General features: G+C 40.2%; 1 protein-coding gene across 13 annotated transcripts in view; it reads left to right on the top strand.

The window, feature by feature from the left end:
• The first annotated feature begins 866 nt into the window (after positions 1–866).
• Positions 867–19,624, top strand: part of usp9 (ubiquitin specific peptidase 9) — a 30,561-nt gene continuing 11,803 nt past the window's right edge. For 8 of the 13 annotated variants that reach the window (XM_053876158.1, XM_053876157.1, XM_053876154.1 and 5 more), the window contains exons 1-27: positions 867–1,293; positions 6,109–6,377; positions 8,187–8,332; positions 8,826–8,905; positions 9,116–9,228; positions 9,527–9,745; positions 10,258–10,373; positions 10,464–10,715; positions 10,991–11,126; positions 11,205–11,357; positions 11,534–11,638; positions 12,555–12,761; positions 12,839–12,975; positions 13,205–13,243; positions 15,075–15,208; positions 15,298–15,388; positions 15,852–15,965; positions 16,039–16,267; positions 16,398–16,493; positions 16,764–16,975; positions 17,064–17,304; positions 17,797–17,946; positions 18,352–18,472; positions 18,548–18,678; positions 18,819–19,097; positions 19,182–19,307; positions 19,452–19,589. In XM_053876158.1, coding sequence (XP_053732133.1) covers positions 6,276–6,377; positions 8,187–8,332; positions 8,826–8,905; positions 9,116–9,228; positions 9,527–9,745; positions 10,258–10,373; positions 10,464–10,715; positions 10,991–11,126; positions 11,205–11,357; positions 11,534–11,638; positions 12,555–12,761; positions 12,839–12,975; positions 13,205–13,243; positions 15,075–15,208; positions 15,298–15,388; positions 15,852–15,965; positions 16,039–16,267; positions 16,398–16,493; positions 16,764–16,975; positions 17,064–17,304; positions 17,797–17,946; positions 18,352–18,472; positions 18,548–18,678; positions 18,819–19,097; positions 19,182–19,307; positions 19,452–19,589 — 3,867 coding nt within the window. In that variant the 5' untranslated portion in view covers positions 867–1,293; positions 6,109–6,275. The other 5 variants (XM_053876162.1, XM_053876161.1, XM_053876160.1 and 2 more) reach the window with 3 other exon arrangements.

The raw sequence follows: 19,624 nt of genomic DNA, 5'->3' as shown, positions 1-19,624 counted from the left end.
GTGTTAATATCCTACCCAGAATTGAGAGGAGATGCCTATTTTAAGTGGGGGAGAATCACAAGCCTTCATTCTTAATGCACAAACAAACAGAAGACTAAGAAGTTTAAAAGAAAGAAACTAAAAAGGTAGCCATAAAAAAAGTCATTTATGAGCTGTGTAAAAATAGAGCAACTGACAAATCGGACAGTTGTCATAAGGAATCTGGGTTGTCAATCATTGCCACTCTTACTTATCATGGCCATAAGATTTGGGTAGAAAGCAAAAGAATAACCTCCATAATGGGTTCTGACACTTCTTTTGGACATCAAGTGATGAGCTCAGTCTTTGGCTACTGCTCCCACAGACTGACCTAGAATGAGCGTTCAAAAATGGATGGATGCATACACAAAGATTTCACTCACAACTGTGCTATGTAAGTATAAGTAATGTGTTGCTTTGGTAATTGTGAGTGTAAAACAGACAACCCAAAGTATTAGATCATCAACCCATCTCAATTGGATCTGGAAATGTAGTTCCTCATAGGTGAAAATCCAGACATAAATTTATGGCCAATAGTTTTGTTTAAAAATAAATAAAACTTTTCTCTAAAGGCCATCTAATCTATTAAGGTTTACAAACACAATTTGCAACTGCATCTCTGAAGATCCTTGTGTCCCTTCACATAAGAACAACTTCAATCTCCTTCAACTGATTGGCTTGTTTATGAACACCAATTCCAGAATGGGGAAATGCTTGTTATTATCAGAAATACAATCTTTAAAACCACCCTCTGCTGCACTAGTTGCCGAGTTCTTGTTCGGCAAGTCTTTCAGCTTGACGGAGCCTATGGTGTACGGAAAACACGGAGCGTTTCCGGATCCGGAGTTATTCCGCTCAGAACCGAAAGCGCGTTTTGTCCTTTCTATTCAGCTGATGGTGTTTATTGAGCTGCGCGCTGATATAGACACCCGCAGATCGTTGGTGCCTGCACGGAATTGCTTTCTGTTGAACCGTGTGGCTTTTGGATCGGACTTGCTCCTCCGCCATGTTGAACTGAATCAAGTTGTGACTGGGACCGAAGTGACAAGCCCCAGGACTCGATCTCGATCAAGTCAGGGGGCTGTTACCGCGCCGGTGACGCAGGAAAAACACCCAGAAGCAGAGGGAATCGTGGGGAATAGAGCCTTCTTGTGGCAGCGCTTTATTCCTGATAAACTGTCACAGATATAGGCCACGTTTATGTAATATACGACGACACCACCGTTGAAGGCTGGACGAACCCGTCAGCAGAGGGGAAGTCAGATCAGATTCCTGGTGAGTTGTTAGCCGCCTAGCTCGGTGTGCTAACGGGATTGTTAGCTGCTGGTGGATGCAAGGTAACATTTGGGTTACTTGTGTAATTCAGCTGCTGTTATTATTATCTTTACAAGGTACGGTTTTGTGGAGCTTTGACGCTGTCACACGCTGGTCAGCTTGTCAGGTCTTATAAAGCTAACTACCCGCAAATGGTTGCATTCAAACTACAGGACATGTTTAATATGTGCTACTGAAATTGCGGTATCAATCATTTCGAACTAATGTGTAAGAAACGGCAAATATTCACGGACACAGACTCTCCGCGTTGAACCTGCCTGAGGTGAAATGTCGCGTATCTCCAAGTTGCAATAACTTAGTTGATACTGGTCTGTCACATTTCAGGAAATAGACGACTCCCCTGTCACTTTTGCATTATATGGCGACGTTGGTGAACTGTACAGTCGACTGCATTGTGTTAAACAAACATAGACCCGTTCATTTGTAACCAAATCTCGACAGAATGCCTGGTCACAACAGCCCAAATAGAAGCCGGAATGCTACTATTAACTAATGGATAGCATGTTAGCACGTCCACTGCTCATTGTATGTTGCGATGCGTTGAACGACGTTGCATAACAACAATGCTGTGTGTTAAGTCGATATTTATTTTAGTCACGGATATCGTTGTTCATCCCTAGTCAGTTTTGTAGAGTTAATTTGCCAGGCCAGTTGCGTTATTATAGCAGGCCTGGCCGAACACCGAGGCCTGTGAGTCTCCGGACGACAAGGCCTCTGCTGTCTGGGTGGATCGACTCTCATAGATAACCAAACAGCAAGCGATAACTAACTAAACCACCGGCTGTTATCTATTCTTGATAGACTACATTTTCACGATAGTTGCTCTAGCTTATCTTGTTCAGTCGAATTCGTCAAAAAAGCACATTTCCAGCCTATTGTTGCATGACCGAATTCTCCGTTGAGTGTTTTAATACACCGATGTTGTTGCCGGTCATGCCCAAAAGGCCGCAGTTCAACATGAATCTTTTATCATTGATTTGTTGCGCCAGAGTATTATTTAAAGGTGGACTTCAATATGCCATTACTCACAACTACCATACGCATTTCCACTGTTTGTAGTTGGCCTGCTATTGCTGTTCACTGACGGCCTCATATATACGTCATGGCCTTTCTGTTGCTGTCATGCTCCATTAGAAATAGTCGGCTTCATACTCCAGGAAAAGTTATTTGTTTGTACATATATGTCACCAGTTTTACTTGTAACACATGACCTATCCCTAGCCCAGGTTCCTTCCTATTAATGGTATAATTTATTTGGACTTGTGCGCTATTTTTCTCACTGAATAATGGAAACCTTATTGAGCCGGATATTTACTATGTCACCCGATCGGTACAATAAACTGTCATTTATTTTAACGTCCCTGTTTATGAGAACAAAGTTAAGATGGTGTCAGTGTTAAAGTGAGTGTCAACACATCAGCTACCTCCCATACGGACTTGTCTAGTTGGTTAATGAAACAGCGACAACAACTGGTTACATGGAAGCTGTGGACTGTCAGATTAAAAATAGTATATTTTTTGGTTCTCAGAAACATGTTTGTTTTAAGACGTCAGTTTTGTTTATTAGAAACTTGAATAAGTTTGCACTAGAGACTTTCTAACAAGGATTCTGAATTACAAATTAGTTTAGAATTATAAATGATTTGTTTTAATGGTTGAGGGTGCTGTTTCAAGCCTTTAGTACAAAAATGTATTTTCTTAATATGATGCATATCTTGATAGGAATTGTCTGATTAAGTTCAGAAGAATGAGTGAGCTAGGTGCCAACATGAATGAATGAATGATTGGCAGGTTTCATGAACAAGACAAAACTCAAATTTTCATCCACATATCAAATTTTACAATGGACTATAACATGAAAGCAGGCCTTGATTACATCTGATGGCCGTTCAGCGTCCACGAAAGCATGTACATTGGAATTCATGAGTATTTTGGGCGATATGCATGTGCAGATTCCTGCTGTCCTCAGCTGGCAGCAGAGCAAAAAGGGTGACAGCGATGTCTGAGAATAATTACTATTGTCAGTGGTTGGACAGAAATAATAGACATTACTACTTTATTTTTTTGTAATAATTATAATATAATGAATAATAAACGCTGTAATTTGAAGCTATTTATTGTTGACTTTGAGCTTTGATGTAACTATGAAATGTGACTTTATAAAATCTTATTTTCAAATGACATCAGTGACCCAGATATGGAAACATTTAATTTGTAATGGGCTTGGCTGTAAATGGTAATCACTAGTGTGGTGTCGCTAGATCAAAACATAACCAGAAAAGAATAAGCAGAGAAATACAGCAAGAATGTGATTCTAGTGTACTTCGTTCTAACATGGTCTATCTAATGTTGTTTCAACTTATTTTGTTATGGACTTGAACTAATTCTGCATTTGGGTATTCTAGCTACCCATGGTCTTAAAGAGCTGCATCTTTTTACTCACAATAAAGACAAACTATGTCTACAGTATAAAGTCCCAGAGGCTTATTTTGATCTATCATCTTTGATCTATAACATAGTTTGTTGTTACAGCGTAGTGCCCTTTTGCTATCTGCAAGAAGCAGGCTAAAACCAACACCCAAGTGTTCGAAAGGTTTTAAGTAAGCTACTATTAACCATAACCTTATATGTATATATTTTTTTTATGAGGTGTACATTTATTTTGGTGCCCAAAGCTAGCAACTCGAGGTCAGGTTGGTCTGATCTGTTTGGGTTAACCCACAACTGTAAACATGGCAATATGGTGTCATTATATTCTACAAATGTTGTCACCTTTGAACAGTCTGTGATATTGATTAATATTTGTGTTGTTTTCAAGTTGCTGTTATATTGTGATTACTGGCATAACCTGTTTCTGCTGTGTGTTAATGAGTTTATGCCTTAAATCACATTTGATCAACCAATACTAAACTCGCAGCATGAAGCTATGTTGTGTCAACAGAAAATGTGTTTAATTGTTGCCTCTAGAAGTTTAATTCTTTTTGAGAGAATCACTTTCCTTGTTAGTACACATTAAGCATTGGGTCTTTATTTAGCAACGCAACTACCTATTTATCTTAATACTTTATTTCAGGATTTTATTTTTTTTTAATTGCGTCCTGCACCATGTTCAAACCTTGTTAGAAGTCCACTTCTAAAGTCAATCTGTCATCAACCTGAATTTATAATTGATTGTTTCCATCTTAAAGAGAAAACTGATCTTTTGAAGGTCAGTTGACTCTGCTTTGGCACACCCACCTCTTATATTTTATGAGTTTATGAATCCTCAGAAATATATTTGTTGTAAACTTTGGTTGCTGTCCTCATCCGAATCAAGGCACACACAGGTGAAACATGGTTGTCATCGTCGTTTGGCCTCACTTAACCCTAGCTATTGCTGTGCATTTGTAGATTTGTGTTTTTCACATCGACCACCTGATTTTCTTTGTAATTGTCTTTGTAATTGCTTGTTGCTGTTTTCGCCTTTGCATACGTCATCTGCAACCTATTAATCTCAGTTTTGTCTAAACCACCACTTCTTTGGGTATGTGAAATATTTTTAATGCTTATCTACCCTTGTACATTTTGTCGTTTGGAGATGTAAATATTTTGTTTACCTTCAATCGTTTGACTTGACCTCGCTTTTGATCAATATGCTATTAAGAAGGCCGTTTTGTGACCAGCGTTCCTGTTTGCGCACATTTATTCTTCTATCCTCTCCATATTCATTGTAAACTTGTACAAGGCTAAGTAGACAACCTAGAAGTCCGGATGAGAATTGTTTTAGTATGTGGTTTTATTACTTGGGTGTGATCGTTCAAAACATGATATTCAAATAAGATATTAACAACGATTATGTATAACATAGCTGGCTTTTACGTTCATGATCCTTCACAACAGTCTGACCGTTGCATGTCAGTCCCTTCCAAAATATTTTATTTTAAGGGTGCTTTGCAACTGCACCAGTATTTTTCATTAATGAGTACCATTTTATAGTTCTGAAGTAGGATGGCGTTCACTTTAACGACAGTGCCAGAAAGACAAGGTCTGTCATGGAATCTATCTAATTTCCTCATGAAATGATAATGCCATCTTCTTGCAATAAACCAATCTGTGACAAAAATGGACACATAGAAAGCATGGTGTGTTAGGTAGAGCCATGAAGTATTCAGCCAGGGTGAAAAAATTGTCTGTGTGGGTGGTCTGGGGGTCAAATGGCAATATTGACCAGGCCTTGCTGTCCATTTACTTTTATTGATTAATATTTAAGGAAGTTAACATAGCACTTGAGCCAATTGTGTCCTTTAAGGAGTTTGTTTGTTTCTGAGTGTGTTTAATTTAAAATATTAGCCTCTTTTTGACAATTAAAATGACCTAGTTAAGGCAGTTTGTCTTTTCAGGGGACATTCACTCAGAGTAAACTATTCTTGCCTATGCCTGTTATTGATCTCACTAATGACCTGTAGGCTACAACACAGATAAGGAGCATTCACTTCCTTCAGATTATTTATTCAGATTAACTGGTGTGCAACTGTGATGATCACATTACCTCGTTGTCTTAAAAACAAGTCTCTCACCTTTGATGCTGTTGGTATCATTTTTTTTGGCAAATGGCTGGCGTCTTCTTTTTGAAAGGAACTATTTCATTTAGGATCTCAAGATGGCGCTGGGTGACCAGCTGCCTGTCGCAGGAGCTCTGTACCCCGTTTTCTTATCTGAACTTCTATAGTTGCTTGATGGCACCGTTCTGAGACGTACTCTTTTTGCCCCCTGCAGGTTATGCAATGGTCTCTGCGGCACATCCAGATCCTCAGGTGCTTGCGTCCCTCTCTCTTGTGTTCGGGCTCTCTTCCCTCTGCTCTACAGCTGAGGTGGCTGTGATTTCCCTCCTGGTCAGTGCTCCCTAAGAGGCCAAGATTGCCAAGATCTGCCCTGTGGCGAGCATGACGGCCACCACGCGTGGCTCTCCAGTGGGGGGCAATGACAGTCAGGGCCAGGGGCAGGCTCCTGATGCTCAAAGCCAACCTCCATTGCCACAGAACCAGGTAAGTATTATTGATTTATCCAAAATCCTTTTAGGGGCAGACTTAAAACTTCAAGACACTTACTGTATTGTAATAAAGAAACTGAAAGTATGACTACTTACTGAAAACATGGGCCTGATTATATCCTTGAACTTTAGTGAACCAGGTGGCCAACCAAATATTTTTATTCTTTTACTATATAGGTCAGTTAGTGACACATTCATGGTACCTAAGCTCACACAGATGCCCAAAGGGATGAAAAGAGAGAGCGGAAAAGAGGCAGAAGGAGCGAAGACATCAATGAACAGTGCATCCTGAGTGATGGATAAAGGACGTGTGTGTGACTGTGAGCGTGTGCATGTGCATGCATGTGTTGTTGAGCTGTGGTGAGATGTGAGAAGCAAGCTGCCTATGTAGGTCAGCCAAGCAGAAGGTTTCCTCTCCACACACCCCCACATTTCGTATTTCTCACTTATGCATATCTCCGTTTAGTGTGCATCAGTCATACACAGCTGCTTACGACACGGCTGATGTTCAGCCACAAGTCCATCAGCCGAATAAAGCCAGTAAAGTAAACACCCACTTTTCAGGTTCTTGGTGCCTGTTGTCATGCGCCCTACTATTGACTTGGCCTCATCCAAAATGATGCATTAATGCATCAAAGTGTGATCGTTTTGCTTTCATCTGAGTGATATTAAGGCTTGATGACTTTCAGCGGTCTTTCAATATGGCTGTTATCTTCAAGGAACTTTAACTGAACACTGATTTGTTTATTTTGATTGATGGTGTGAAGAAAACCTTTATGAATTCAAGAACTGAAATTGTACTGTTTTAGTGGGTGGCACCCAGGTTTGTGTCAAAAGCCAGTAGCGTTCTGCAATAATCTTTACTTTGGTGAAATAATAATGAAAACAGTGTAATATTTTCACTCCAGTAAAGGGACTATATACAGGTATACTGTATTGAAAGGACTCATAAGCTCACTCATCTATTTATGGTTATGGTTGTAGAGTGTTAGATTTCTCTGGTGTCTTGAGAGTTTTTATCCATGCAAATAAGTTTGCTAAGCTTCTGCCTTGCTTTTTGCAAAGACATGTACATTTATGTTTCTACACAAAAAGGTTTGTCTACCTGTTGGCATCAGTTTTCTGGAGCTCAGCTAGCTTGCTTGCACAACTACTTGAAGTCAGTGTCATATACTGCAGGTCAATACACCCACATACCCGGATTCTAAGGCAGACTTGCCCACGGTGTTGAACTTTGTCCAAGTGACGTCTTCTATCAGTACCTTCATGATTATGTCCACAGCCGCACTGTCATGTCCCCATATCCTGTAATAATCCCATGTTAGCATTTATGGTCACACAGCAGTATGCACACAACCGTCAATATTTTTGTCAAAGTTTTCAATATTGTGATTTTTTTTTTTTTTTTTAATGCAAATATTTGTGCCTTAGTAGTGAAATAATACATCCCATTAACATAGTAGGCCTAATTTGGGGTTTGAAAAACAACACCTGTGGTTTACACTGTGGTTGTGTGCGCAAACACTTTAGAATGATTGTGAAATTCCATAACTAGAGTGAGTCAAGAGTTGGACTGTGCACTGAGACAAGATATTGCATAATCCAGGTAATCTATAGGTGACTCAAGAAAATGTAGGTACAGTTGTAAATCTAATTAGGGCCATTTACTGAAGTTGAAACTAAACATCGCCTCTTATTTAACTAATAGATTGTGAAAATATTAGAAATATTTCCACTCAAGTTATTGTAGATTAGTTGAATATTCACTTCCTTCTGAAATAATCCTCAACATTTGTCTTTGCAGACCTCATCCCCAAACTCATCTAATGAGAACTCTCCAGTGAGCCCGCCAGATGAATCTGGCCAAGGGGAGGGGACTCATCAGCTGGAAGAGGAGGAGCCCGCCTTCCCTCACACTGACCTAGCCAAGCTAGATGATATGATCAATAGGTAAGTTGTCAGAAGAAACCAGGCTATGAAATATGGTCAATACCTATCAATAGTAGCGGGGTATTGCGTGATAAAGTGATGTTGAGGTACGTGAGTATCAAATTGCACTTGTTTAACCCCTATTAGAAGTTGGAGCTGAGGTAAATGTTCATTGGTTTGAGCTTACCATGGCTCACCATGGACCATTAACTTGAATTTAAAACTCTAAAAGCTTCTGGAATACATCATTTTTAATTCTCTCAAGGTAAATACAATAGTTTTGTTTTCTGATCTGGTTCCAATGGGCTCTTCTAGTCAAAATTCTGTGTATGTATGTATGGCATGTTTAGGTCCAATGAATATGTTGCCTAGTGTCTATTTTTGTGATTTAAAGCAAATGTGAAAATTAGAAATAATTTATTCAAATTCAGTTGCCGTAGTTGTCCAGAGGTTACATTCCGAGATGCACATAACCTGTAAGGATTTATAACCAATCACTTCACTTACTTGCCAGGCCTCGATGGGTTGTCCCAGTTTTGCCAAAAGGGGAGTTGGAACTTCTCTTGGAAGCAGCTATAGATCTGAGCAAAAAAGGTAAGTATGATTATTGGACGATCTGTTGAGGCTCTTCTGCTTTATATGTTTCTGATCTTGCTAGAAAGTCATCCATTTTGTGTCTAAAAACATGTGGAAGGAAAAGTGTCCCATAGATTCTTGTCTTGATGTTTTGCATGTTCAGATGAGACCTTTTTTCTCAGCAATTCCTATGTCCACCACTTCACCCACGATTTTCTTTCTTCTCAGGACTGGATGTGAAGTGTGAGGCATGTCAGCGGTTTTTCCGGGACGGTCTGACCATCTCATTTACAAAGATCCTGACCGATGAAGCCGTTAGTGGTTGGAAGTTTGAAATTCATGTAAGTTGTTTGACATTCTGCTTTCCATTAAAGATCGCTTTTCGCTCATTGTTTTGAAAGGGAATGCAGTTGTTGAAAGCAGCTAGTGAAGTAGTCAGCAAATGATGTGAAAGATGCTAGTTCCTGTAAACTGCAAAGTAATTAAATCCAAATAAAAGCATCCTAATAAGATGTGTTTAGTTTTTAGTTATATTTAAAATAAATAATAAAATGTGATGATTTGTGAGATGCAGGGTATTTTCAAAAAAGAGCCGAGATTCTAATGCAGTACTTTCTATTCCTCTTTTTCTGTCTACAGAGGTGTATCATAAATAACACACATCGGTTGGTGGAGCTGTGTGTTGCCAAGCTGTCACAGGACTGGTTCCCCCTATTGGAGTTGCTGGCTATGGCCACCAATCCCCAGTGCAAGTTCCACATCTACAACGGCACAAGGCCCTCTGAGACAGTACCTGCTGGAACACAGTTGGCTGACGATGAGCTATACGCCAGGCCACCAGATCCTCGCTCGCCAAAGGCAATCCTCTCTTTTCATTTTTTTTCCCTGACCTGCATTGTGTAACTACATGTAGCTTAGACTTTAGTTATTTTCTGTACTATGACTACAGCACTCATAGGCCTGCTGAGGTGAACATCTCTGGGGTTGCTTGATAAAAATTGTCCAAAATATGCACGGTTTTATGTGAGCAACGCAAGTATAAAGAAGGTGGAATTCATTTTTCTGTGACCAAGTGATGAATGCAGTGTGGGCTTGTGTCACTATCAATACCAATGCAGCAGTAATTGACTGAGCTGACTGTTGGCTGGAATACCAAACCTACCCTTGGTTAAAGGAGGGTGACAAAATGGTCATACCACAAATACATTTATTTTTCCAAGTTGTTTTGCAATGTTAAACAGCTGTGTGACAGTGGACTTCAATATCAAACAAGTTGCTTTTGTATTAGTCGATTCTGTATTCAAAAGGTATGTGTGGAATAATAAAAAGATCGTTCGAATAAAATATTTAACCATATGATGTCGTTGCAGGGCTGGCTGGTGGACTTGATCAACAAATTTGGCACGTTAAACGGGTTTCAAATGTTGCACGATCGCTTCATGAGTGGCCAAGCACTGAACGTCCAGATCATCGCTGCACTTATCAAGTAAGATGCTAGTCATTCATGCCTGATTGTTTTATACCATTCATTATATATTTCCTAACATGCCTTGGCCTCTTGTTTGCCTCCCTTTAGGCCTTTTGGCCAGTGTTATGAGTTCCTCACCTTGCACACAGTAAAGAAGTACTTCCTCCCAGTCATCGAAATGGTCCCCCAGTTTCTAGAGAACCTCACAGATGAGGAGCTGAAGAAAGAGGCCAAGAATGAAGCCAAAAACGACGCACTGTCCATGATAATCAAGTCTCTGAAGAACCTGGCTTCTCGTGTGCCAGGGCAGGAGGAGACTGTGAAGAATTTAGAAATTTTTAGGTTAAAAATGATTCTTAGGTAAGTTTGTTTCTTTGAGTGGGATAGTTATGACATGAGTGCAAATGTATTTGTGGATTTTTATTCATTATATTGAAAACGTATTGTACAATTATTGTATTGTATTAATTATTCTGCTAAGAAACTTTAAAATGTAAATAACTTAAAGTTGACACAAATATTTGGATGGTCATGTTCACAAAACCACATAAGCCAAATCAACTAACCTGACTTGCAATATTCAGAAGTAAGAAAATTGCATGTTGTAAGGTGATCGCTTGTCGTCTTCTCCGCAGGTTATTGCAAATTTCTTCTTTTAACGGCAAAATGAATGCACTAAATGAAGTAAATAAAGTGATCTCCAGTGTGTCCTACTACACGCACCGGCATAACCCTGAAGAGGAGGAGTGGCTAACTGCAGAGCGCATGGCGGTGAGCTCATGTCACATCAGCTGCTTCTGCATTCATGTAAGATGGACTCCTAATAGTTCCTAAACCTTTCAACTTCAGGAGTGGATCCAGCAGAACCACATCCTCTCCATCGTCCTGAGGGACAGTCTGCATCAGCCGCAGTACGTCGAGAAACTGGAGAAAATCCTTCGCTTCGTTATCAAAGAAAAAGCTCTTACAATGCAGGATCTTGACAACATCTGGGCTGCCCAGGTACCGTGCACTTCACAGAATGTCGCTTATTTGGCCTTGTGTTTTGTGCGGCGACTTTAATCATTTTTGATGAGTCATATTTGTTTTATGTCCGAGGGGGACAGTGGTTTTGTCATGTATTAGGAATTCCTAATGAAGAGAAGTTATTCTTGAGCCTAAATGCTGTTTCTCTTCAGGCTGGCAAGCACGAAGCCATTGTGAAGAATGTCCATGACCTCTTGGCCAAACTGGCTTGGGATTTCTCTCCTGAACAGCTTGATCATCTTTTCGACTGTTTCAAAGTAAGCTAACATTGACAAATCATATGCTTTGGTTATTGTTTTAAGTTAGACAAACCACAAAACAGGTCCATTACAGTAATGTTATGCAAGGTGTGTTCATTTATTTCACATATTCAGAAGGAAGTCTGTGAAGTAGATTGACTATTTAAGCAGTTAACAGGATTCCAATGTGTCTTCTTCTGTCAACTGCTAGGAGATGAATCAGTTACTCATATCTGAACTGCAGTTTAATTAAAAGCTTTTTTCATCCCCACGTCTGAAGTATTCAGAATGTTTTCAAGCCATTCTCTCACTTTATAAGAGGAAAGTGACCATCATATGAAATGGGCCTTCAAGTTTGTGGGAAGAGTCACATTTTCAGCGAACACAACAGAATAATACGTCATCCCACATCTGGATGGAGCTTAAGTGGAAAAATGTAATCACATTTTCTCTTGCATCAAAAATAAAGACGAGACATCCATCATAAAAGCAGGGCTATAACATTCCATGCTTCAATGTCATTATCGTGCTTTGATGACAAAAACACTTCAAAAGATAGTTGCAGTATATTGGAGGTTCACTTAACAGAAAAAGAGAGTTTGATATGCATAGACGATGCTGAAATATATTTCCCTATGTTCTATGGTCTCTTATGTTTTCCTTTATTTATCTTTCTGTTGAAACAACTTTTCATTTATTCTCCATTTTTATTCGTCACTCAAACGGGTTTGAGGTCCCTCCTTTTCCATCTGCATTTCTGCTTGTAGTTGTGCACACCAAATTGTTTCAGTGTGCTCTAACATTGTGCTCCAAGTTAACTTAGGTATGTCTAAGACTTAGACTATATTTCAGTTGTCTGCTCTTTGGTAAAATGTTAACAGGCTGGTTGTGTAATTTTTTTTGACTGTTGGATGTGATTTCTGAATCTTCACAGGCAAGCTGGACCAATGCCAGTAAGAAGCAGCGTGAAAAACTTCTGGAACTCATCCGGCGCTTGGCTGAGGATGATAAGGACGGAGTGATGGCCCACAAGGTCCTCAACCTGCTGTGGAACTTGGCACACAGTGACGACGTGCCTGTAGACATCATGGACCAAGCACTTAGTGCTCACATTAAAATCCTTGATTACAGTTGCTCACAAGTATGTTTCGTCTTGACGTGGAGAAAAAAAAAGTGAAATCATGAACTGTAAACCTTTTATTTCACTGTCAATTCCAGGATAGAGACACTCAAAAGATCCAGTGGATAGACCGTTTCATTGAGGAGCTGCGAACCAACGACAAGTGGGTGATCCCAGCCCTGAAGCAAATCAGAGAAATCTGTAGCCTCTTTGGAGAAGCGCCCCAAAACCTCAGGTACGATTCAGAGACCCACTCCTGTTTCATAGCATATTTCTTGTTTTATTTTTCCCCTAATTTATTGTTAATTCACTCCACAAATGACCGGAGCATCTTCATACATAGTTTGATTGGCATTTACTACACGACACTTAAAAATGTCTCAGTGCCAAGAAAAAAAAATGAATCAAGTGTCTCCAAGTCCCTGTAGAAAACGCCCAGTGCCTGTATACTGTTGTTTTTTCAGAAAGAAAATGCCAATTAACATGCAAACGAACTTAGCTGGGTAAGTTAAATATTAATTTACAGGGTTTTGCCCGTTTCTGTGTTGCATCGAGTCTTTACTTTCTCTTGGACATGTTTGTAACATGAACGCTATCTTTTTTCCCCTGGGTTTCATCTCAAATGACGGGTTTCTTAATTTGACTTTGCTATGAGACATTTTCTATGTAGCCCTTTCTTTAGGCGAAATCATGAGAGAAATGCAGTACAACTTAATTAATATTGATATTGAGCAAAATAGGCAAATGCTTTACTTGATTTACTTTAAATTTGGAAATGGTTTTTAATCCCAATCAGCTCTACACATTAAGTCACAATCTCCAATAGTTGTTAAAGTTTGTTTTAGATAAGTTTTTGGGGTTTGGCGGAGGACAGCACTTAAAAGTTGCTGCACAAGGCAATTAATCAGGTTAAAGTACATGACCTTGAACACTTTCCATGAATTGGGTATCATTTTTTTGTCCTAGTATAAACACAAGCTAAAGAATGCAAGGATATAATACTCTAACAACAGAATACAAAAATTGAAAACCATGAATTGTCAAATTGTAACTTTTTCTCTTTGCTTGCTCTGGAAATAAAGATGGGACTCCACTGAGCTCAAACATACATGAACCCCACCAGAAGATTTGTCCTCTCAAACTTGCCATATTTATTTTTATTGGTGTGTATTATAAAGCATCGATTCAAGACAAGTTCATGCTAATCAGTTTCTTTTTGTTCTTGAAAAACTTCTCCTAAAATTGAAGTAATGGTCCGAGCGAACCTTGGATTGATAAGGTTAATTCCCTTTGCTATTGGGGAATGTAAAATGGTGATAACACTCTTTCAGTGCAGTTTCTATTTTGGTACTTTCATTTTGTAGTTTCTGCCTTCTGTGTACTTGTGGAAAACATCTGGGGACATGTCTTTATCTGGTTTTGCAACAAAATTAATCATTTTGAAAGTTCCCTTTGTTAAGCTCAATCTGCAAATTGGCTCATGTGGATCTTTTCTTTTTTTATTGTATAACCAAATCGAATGGCTAAAAAGATGTAAATGACTCTAATCCTATATTTTGGGGATGGTGATTTCCTGTGACCTTTTAGCCACCAGCCTGCTGCCATATTTTGTTAAGTTTAATCTAAAATGCAGGTCTTATACTGTGTCATTTCTTCTCCTTCATATAGGAAATATGGTACCTGACATTGTGCTTGGTCAATAACATGCAACTCCTGTATGTGAAGCAAAATGAGACTGAAGCTTGTTTAGATGAACATGGGTGCTTTGAAATGTGTTGTTTTGGTGCGACAGGTCTTTTGAGATGGAGCCCATTCCTTCTTGATCCAGCCTCTTTCAGATCAAATGATTTAATGCAAGATATCAAAGGTGTTTCATGCCTTGGACCCACTCCCCAAAAATCTCATATTAGTGTAGGTTTGGACTACGGTGCATATTTTTGACATACCTTGGCATATCATTGCAAAAAGAAAGTTATTATTAGTCTCTCCAGTGATTCATGGACTGTTAAAATTAAGTGTTTGTATGAATTTTCTTGTCCATGAGGAGGGACAAATCCTATCAAATGTTTTTGATTGTGGACAGGTGTGGATGCAAGGCATGAAATGACCTCTGTTGATATTGCTTCACTTGCGGGTTACTCTATAAAGTACGTCCAATGATGCTATGAGAGACACAAATCCCCAGTGCCTTACTGTTTCCAGTAATCAAAACGCTACTAAAAGTCAGTTACCATCTCAATTCTGTCCTTGCTCTTTCTACCAGCTTAAAGCCTGTTGTTTTTTTTTTTTATCCCACCCTTACGTCAACCTCTCCCTCTGCTCTTTTCTGTCCAGCCAATCCCAGAGAAGTCCTCATGTGTTTTACCGTCATGACCTGATCAATCAGCTGCAAAATAACCATTCCCTGGTTACGCTGGTAGCTGAGAACCTCTCTGCCTACATGGAGACGATGAGGCAGTTTTCCAAAGGTACTTGATTATGATCTGCCTGTTGATATCCAAAGTCACTGAGCGGTATACATATAAATGTGTTTCTTGTGCTTGTATCATTTTTATAGAAGAGCAGGCAGAGTTTGACCCGCAAACGGTCAGACCAGGAAGCCGCTACAGTCATGTCCAGGAAGTGCAAGAGCGACTCAACTTCCTGAGGTAAAACACTCCATCACCATAGATACAAGTCTCACTAAGCCACAATAAATCATTGAATATCTGCTGAACGCTGCTTTTTAATTAGCTCCCTTAAGACACGGGCATCTGTGTCTCATGATGAATGTAAAAGTACATTAGCAATGACTGACCCCCTTAGTGTTTGCTGGTATTTGTATCACAACTTGAATAACTATGAATTCAATTATTTGCCGACTAAACTACTGTATATAAATGTAACCAGTCAGCTGCGGCTGCTGATGATCATGGTGAGCACAGATGTTTGAGCACCAGAATCATATTTTCTACACTAGCGCTAATTATATAACACAACATAATCGGACAGTATATTATATAGTATATAGATAATTAATCGATAGTTGCTGTTTTATGTATTAGTGCTTGTTATTGGGCAGTTTTTCCTGTTCTAATTCAGTTGCATGCATGATTTGCCTTCTTTTCAAAGGTTCCTCCTAAAAGATGGCCAGCTATGGCTGTGTGCCCCTCAGGCCAAGCAGATCTGGAAGTGCCTGGCGGAGAATGCCGTCTTTCTCTGTGACCGTGAGGCCTGCTTCAAATGGTGCCTTTTCTAGATCCTCATGATCTTACTTCCACTGAGCGCATTCTAAATACATTTGTATTGTCTGTTTCAGGTACTCCAAACTGATGGGGGACGAGCCGGACCTGGATCCAGATATCAATAAAGACTTTTTTGAGAACAACGTCCTCCAGTTGGACCCGTCTTTACTGACTGAAAATGGCATGAAGTGCTTTGAGAGATTCTTCAAAGCGGTCAACTGCAGGGAGGGCAAGTTGGTGGCTAAGCGCAGGGCCTACATGATGGATGACCTGGAACTAATAGGCTTGGACTACCTCTGGAGGGTGAGGGGTTATTTTTCAAGTACAGAAAGATTATTTTTTTCCCTGAATAATGATTACTCTATTGCTGTTTGAAAATTGTCTTCAGGGCTTGAGCACTGTACAGAACAAATCTGTGTTCTCTTCTCAACAGGTGGTCATTCAGGGAAGTGATGACATTGCCAGTCGCGCCATAGACCTGCTGAAAGAGATCTACACCAATCTCGGACCAAAACTACAAGTCAATCAGGTGCATGGATTTTTGTGTGTGAATGATTGAGAATCCTTGGTGTGGAGTCATTTCATATTCTGTAGAGTTATTCCACCACCATTAGCTTCTTCATCCACTGTCCAAACTCCTTGTTATTGTCGGTCCTTGGTGGAGCTGGTACCCACCTGTAGGTCGTGGGATTTGTACTCTCTTGTCTTGGAATGTCTCTTTGTATTGACTCAGTAATAGAGATACATAGAACATATATTCCCTGATGAGGTTGTCCTAAAATTTGTGTTTTCCATGTAGGTGGAAATACACGAAGATTTCATCCAGTCATGTTTTGACCGTCTGAAAGCTTCCTATGACACGTTGTGCGTGTTGGATGGAGACAAGGACAGCATCAACTGTGCTCGTCAGGAGGCCATTCGGATGGTGCGAGTTCTCACTGTGCTGAAAGAATACATTAATGAGTGTGACAGTGACTATCACGAGGAAAGGACCATCTTACCCATGTCCAGGTGCCGATGCTTCCCTCTGTAGTTCAGACCATGTTTTTTATCCTGAGATGCAGTGACTGAAATATCTTTCTTTGTGTTTCTTCTTCAGAGCCTTCAGGGGAAAGCATATCACTTTGATCATTAGATTCCCCAACCAGGGTCGGCAGGTGGACGACCTAGATATCTGGTCTCACACCAACGACACAATTGGCTCAGTGCGACGCGGGATCCTGAACCGGATCAAGGCGAACGCTGCACATACAAAGATTGAGCTTTTCATTGGAGGAGAAGTGGTGGACCCTGCTGATGACAGAAAGCTCATCGGACAGCTCAATTTGAAGGACAAAACGGTAATTTGTTGAAGTCTCTTTTTGATGAAATGTTGAAAAACAAACCCATCATGCTGTCTCACTCTGAGATACTTACGGATGTTGAAGTAGGTTTTCAATTAAAGATGAATCCTTCTCAAGGTCAGCAGACCCATGCATTGTCCTGAAAAAAGTTGCTCTCAAATCTTCAAGTTACAGATCTCCAATTAGAGATGTAGGGATTGGGGCAGTAGGGTTTGTGGGCAGTCGTAGTTCATTCATATCTACTGGGCAGCAACTTTGAACGGTGCTGTAAAATCGATTTAATCAGTGGAGGCACTGATGTTAGAATAACAACAAATAATACATGACGTTTTGGTGAGGTCAAATAAATGGGAGAATTATGAATTATATTCATCCCTTCCCAACTCTCAGTGCCCACTTGTCTGTGACTGATTCACCTGTACATGTTCATATATTTTCAGAAATATTTGTGTTCTCAAAAGTTATCTTTGCTGATCTTTTCATGTGCAGCTTATCACAGCCAAACTGACCCAGGTGGGTGCCAATATGCCCTCAAGCCCTGACAGCTCTTCTGACTCTTCCACTGGCTCCCCTGGTAACCATGGCAACCACTATAGCGATGGCCCAAACCCTGAGGTGGAAAGCTGTCTTCCTGGCGTGGTGAGTTCACGTAAAAAGTCGATTCCAACTTTTTCTCTTGGACTTCACTCCTGTTTTTCTATCTATATATTGTTTTTCTTCCAGGTCTGTTTGTTATATTATTTTTATCTTTTGGAATTTCTGCTGAGCACCCTACCATAGTCACCATATTGCTGGAAAAACAGATTTTGTTTTTTTGTAGGGTAATGACCTTTTGAATGTTTTACTTTACTTTTGAAAACTGAAAATATGGCCTGGGGGCAGTGCTTTGGTCACCCTGTTTCAAAATCTTAGCTAAATGCCTACCTCACAGTGGATTTCAAATTCAAATTTCAGCAAATTAATATTTTTTTTGGTCACCTCGTTGTGTGAACAGATTTTTAGTTGTTGTGTTCATGTTCTCTGACTTGTCTGTCTTTTCTTCAGATTATGTCCCTGCATCTCCGCTACATCTCCTTCCTGTGGCAGGTAGCCGATCTGGGCTGCAACCTTAACATGCCACTGCTCAGAGACGGAGCCCGGGTTCTCATGAAACTAATGCCTCCAGGTATAAACAAACCTTTTATTTTTACCCATCCTCCTTGTATGTATCTCACAGGTCATGTTTACTGCCTTTCCTCAGACAACAGTACAGTAGAAAATCTGCGAGCTGTGTGTCTAGACCATGCCAAGCTGGGAGAGAACAGCCTCAGTCCGTCACTGGACTCACGTTTCTTCGGGCCTCCACCCTCACAAGTGCTCTACCTTATCGAGGTGTGTCTTGACTTTAAATACCCTAATTTGTTAAGCATGTGTTGAAACTTTATATTAACTTTATAGAAAAATGGTTGACTTTTGCATGTGACTTCCAATTCTTTCTGATTCACTTATTTTCACTTTTCCATCTCCATTAGGTGGTGTATGCTTTGCTGATGCCAGCCAGTGCCACGATGGGTGAAGACGCCAGTGACTTCCAGTACAACTTTCTGAAGAGCGGTGGGCTCCCATTGGTGCTGAGCATGTTGACCAGGAACAACTTCCTCCCCTCAGCAGACATGGAAACTCGGCGAGGAGCGTACCTCAATGCGTTGAAGATCGCCAAACTCCTCCTGACTGCCGTAGGCTTCGGGCACGTGAAGGTGGTGGCGGAGGCCTGCCAGCCAAACGCTGATGGAAATATTCCTGTCTCGCCGGTTGGCACAACAACTTAACTTTTTTAACATTCCAAAACATTATTTCCTTAATGATTATGTTTTTTGTTTTGAATATATTTTTAGATTAATCAGGCCACCCATGACCAAGCTCTGGTCCTTCAGAGTGCCCTTCAAAATATCCCGAATCCTGCCTCAGAATGTATGCTGCGCAACGTAGCCATCCGTCTGGCACAGCAGATCTCAGATGAGGTAATGGCTAATGAGAGTAATTCTGCTGACGGTCTATCCTGATTTAGAAAAATGAGGATGTAACATAAGCATGTATAATTATTGGTTTTATCACCTGTACTCATCTGTTTGGAATGCAATTACATTTTATTTTTTCCCGGCCAGAACTTCTTCCAGGCATCCAAGTACATCCCTGACATCTGTGTGATCCGAGCGGTACAGAAAATTGTCTGGGCGTCAGGATGTGGTACTGTGCAGCTTGTCTTCAGTTCTAATGAAGATATTAGCAAGATTTATGAGAAGGTAAATGTCTTTTAACATTGTTCGTTGCATCACCA

Source organism: Synchiropus splendidus, chromosome 10, assembly GCF_027744825.2.
Source record: "Synchiropus splendidus isolate RoL2022-P1 chromosome 10, RoL_Sspl_1.0, whole genome shotgun sequence".
NCBI lineage: Eukaryota > Metazoa > Chordata > Actinopteri > Syngnathiformes > Callionymidae > Synchiropus > Synchiropus splendidus.
Note: the sequence above shows the minus strand (reverse complement) of the source record. Positions and strands in the feature narration are given on the sequence as shown.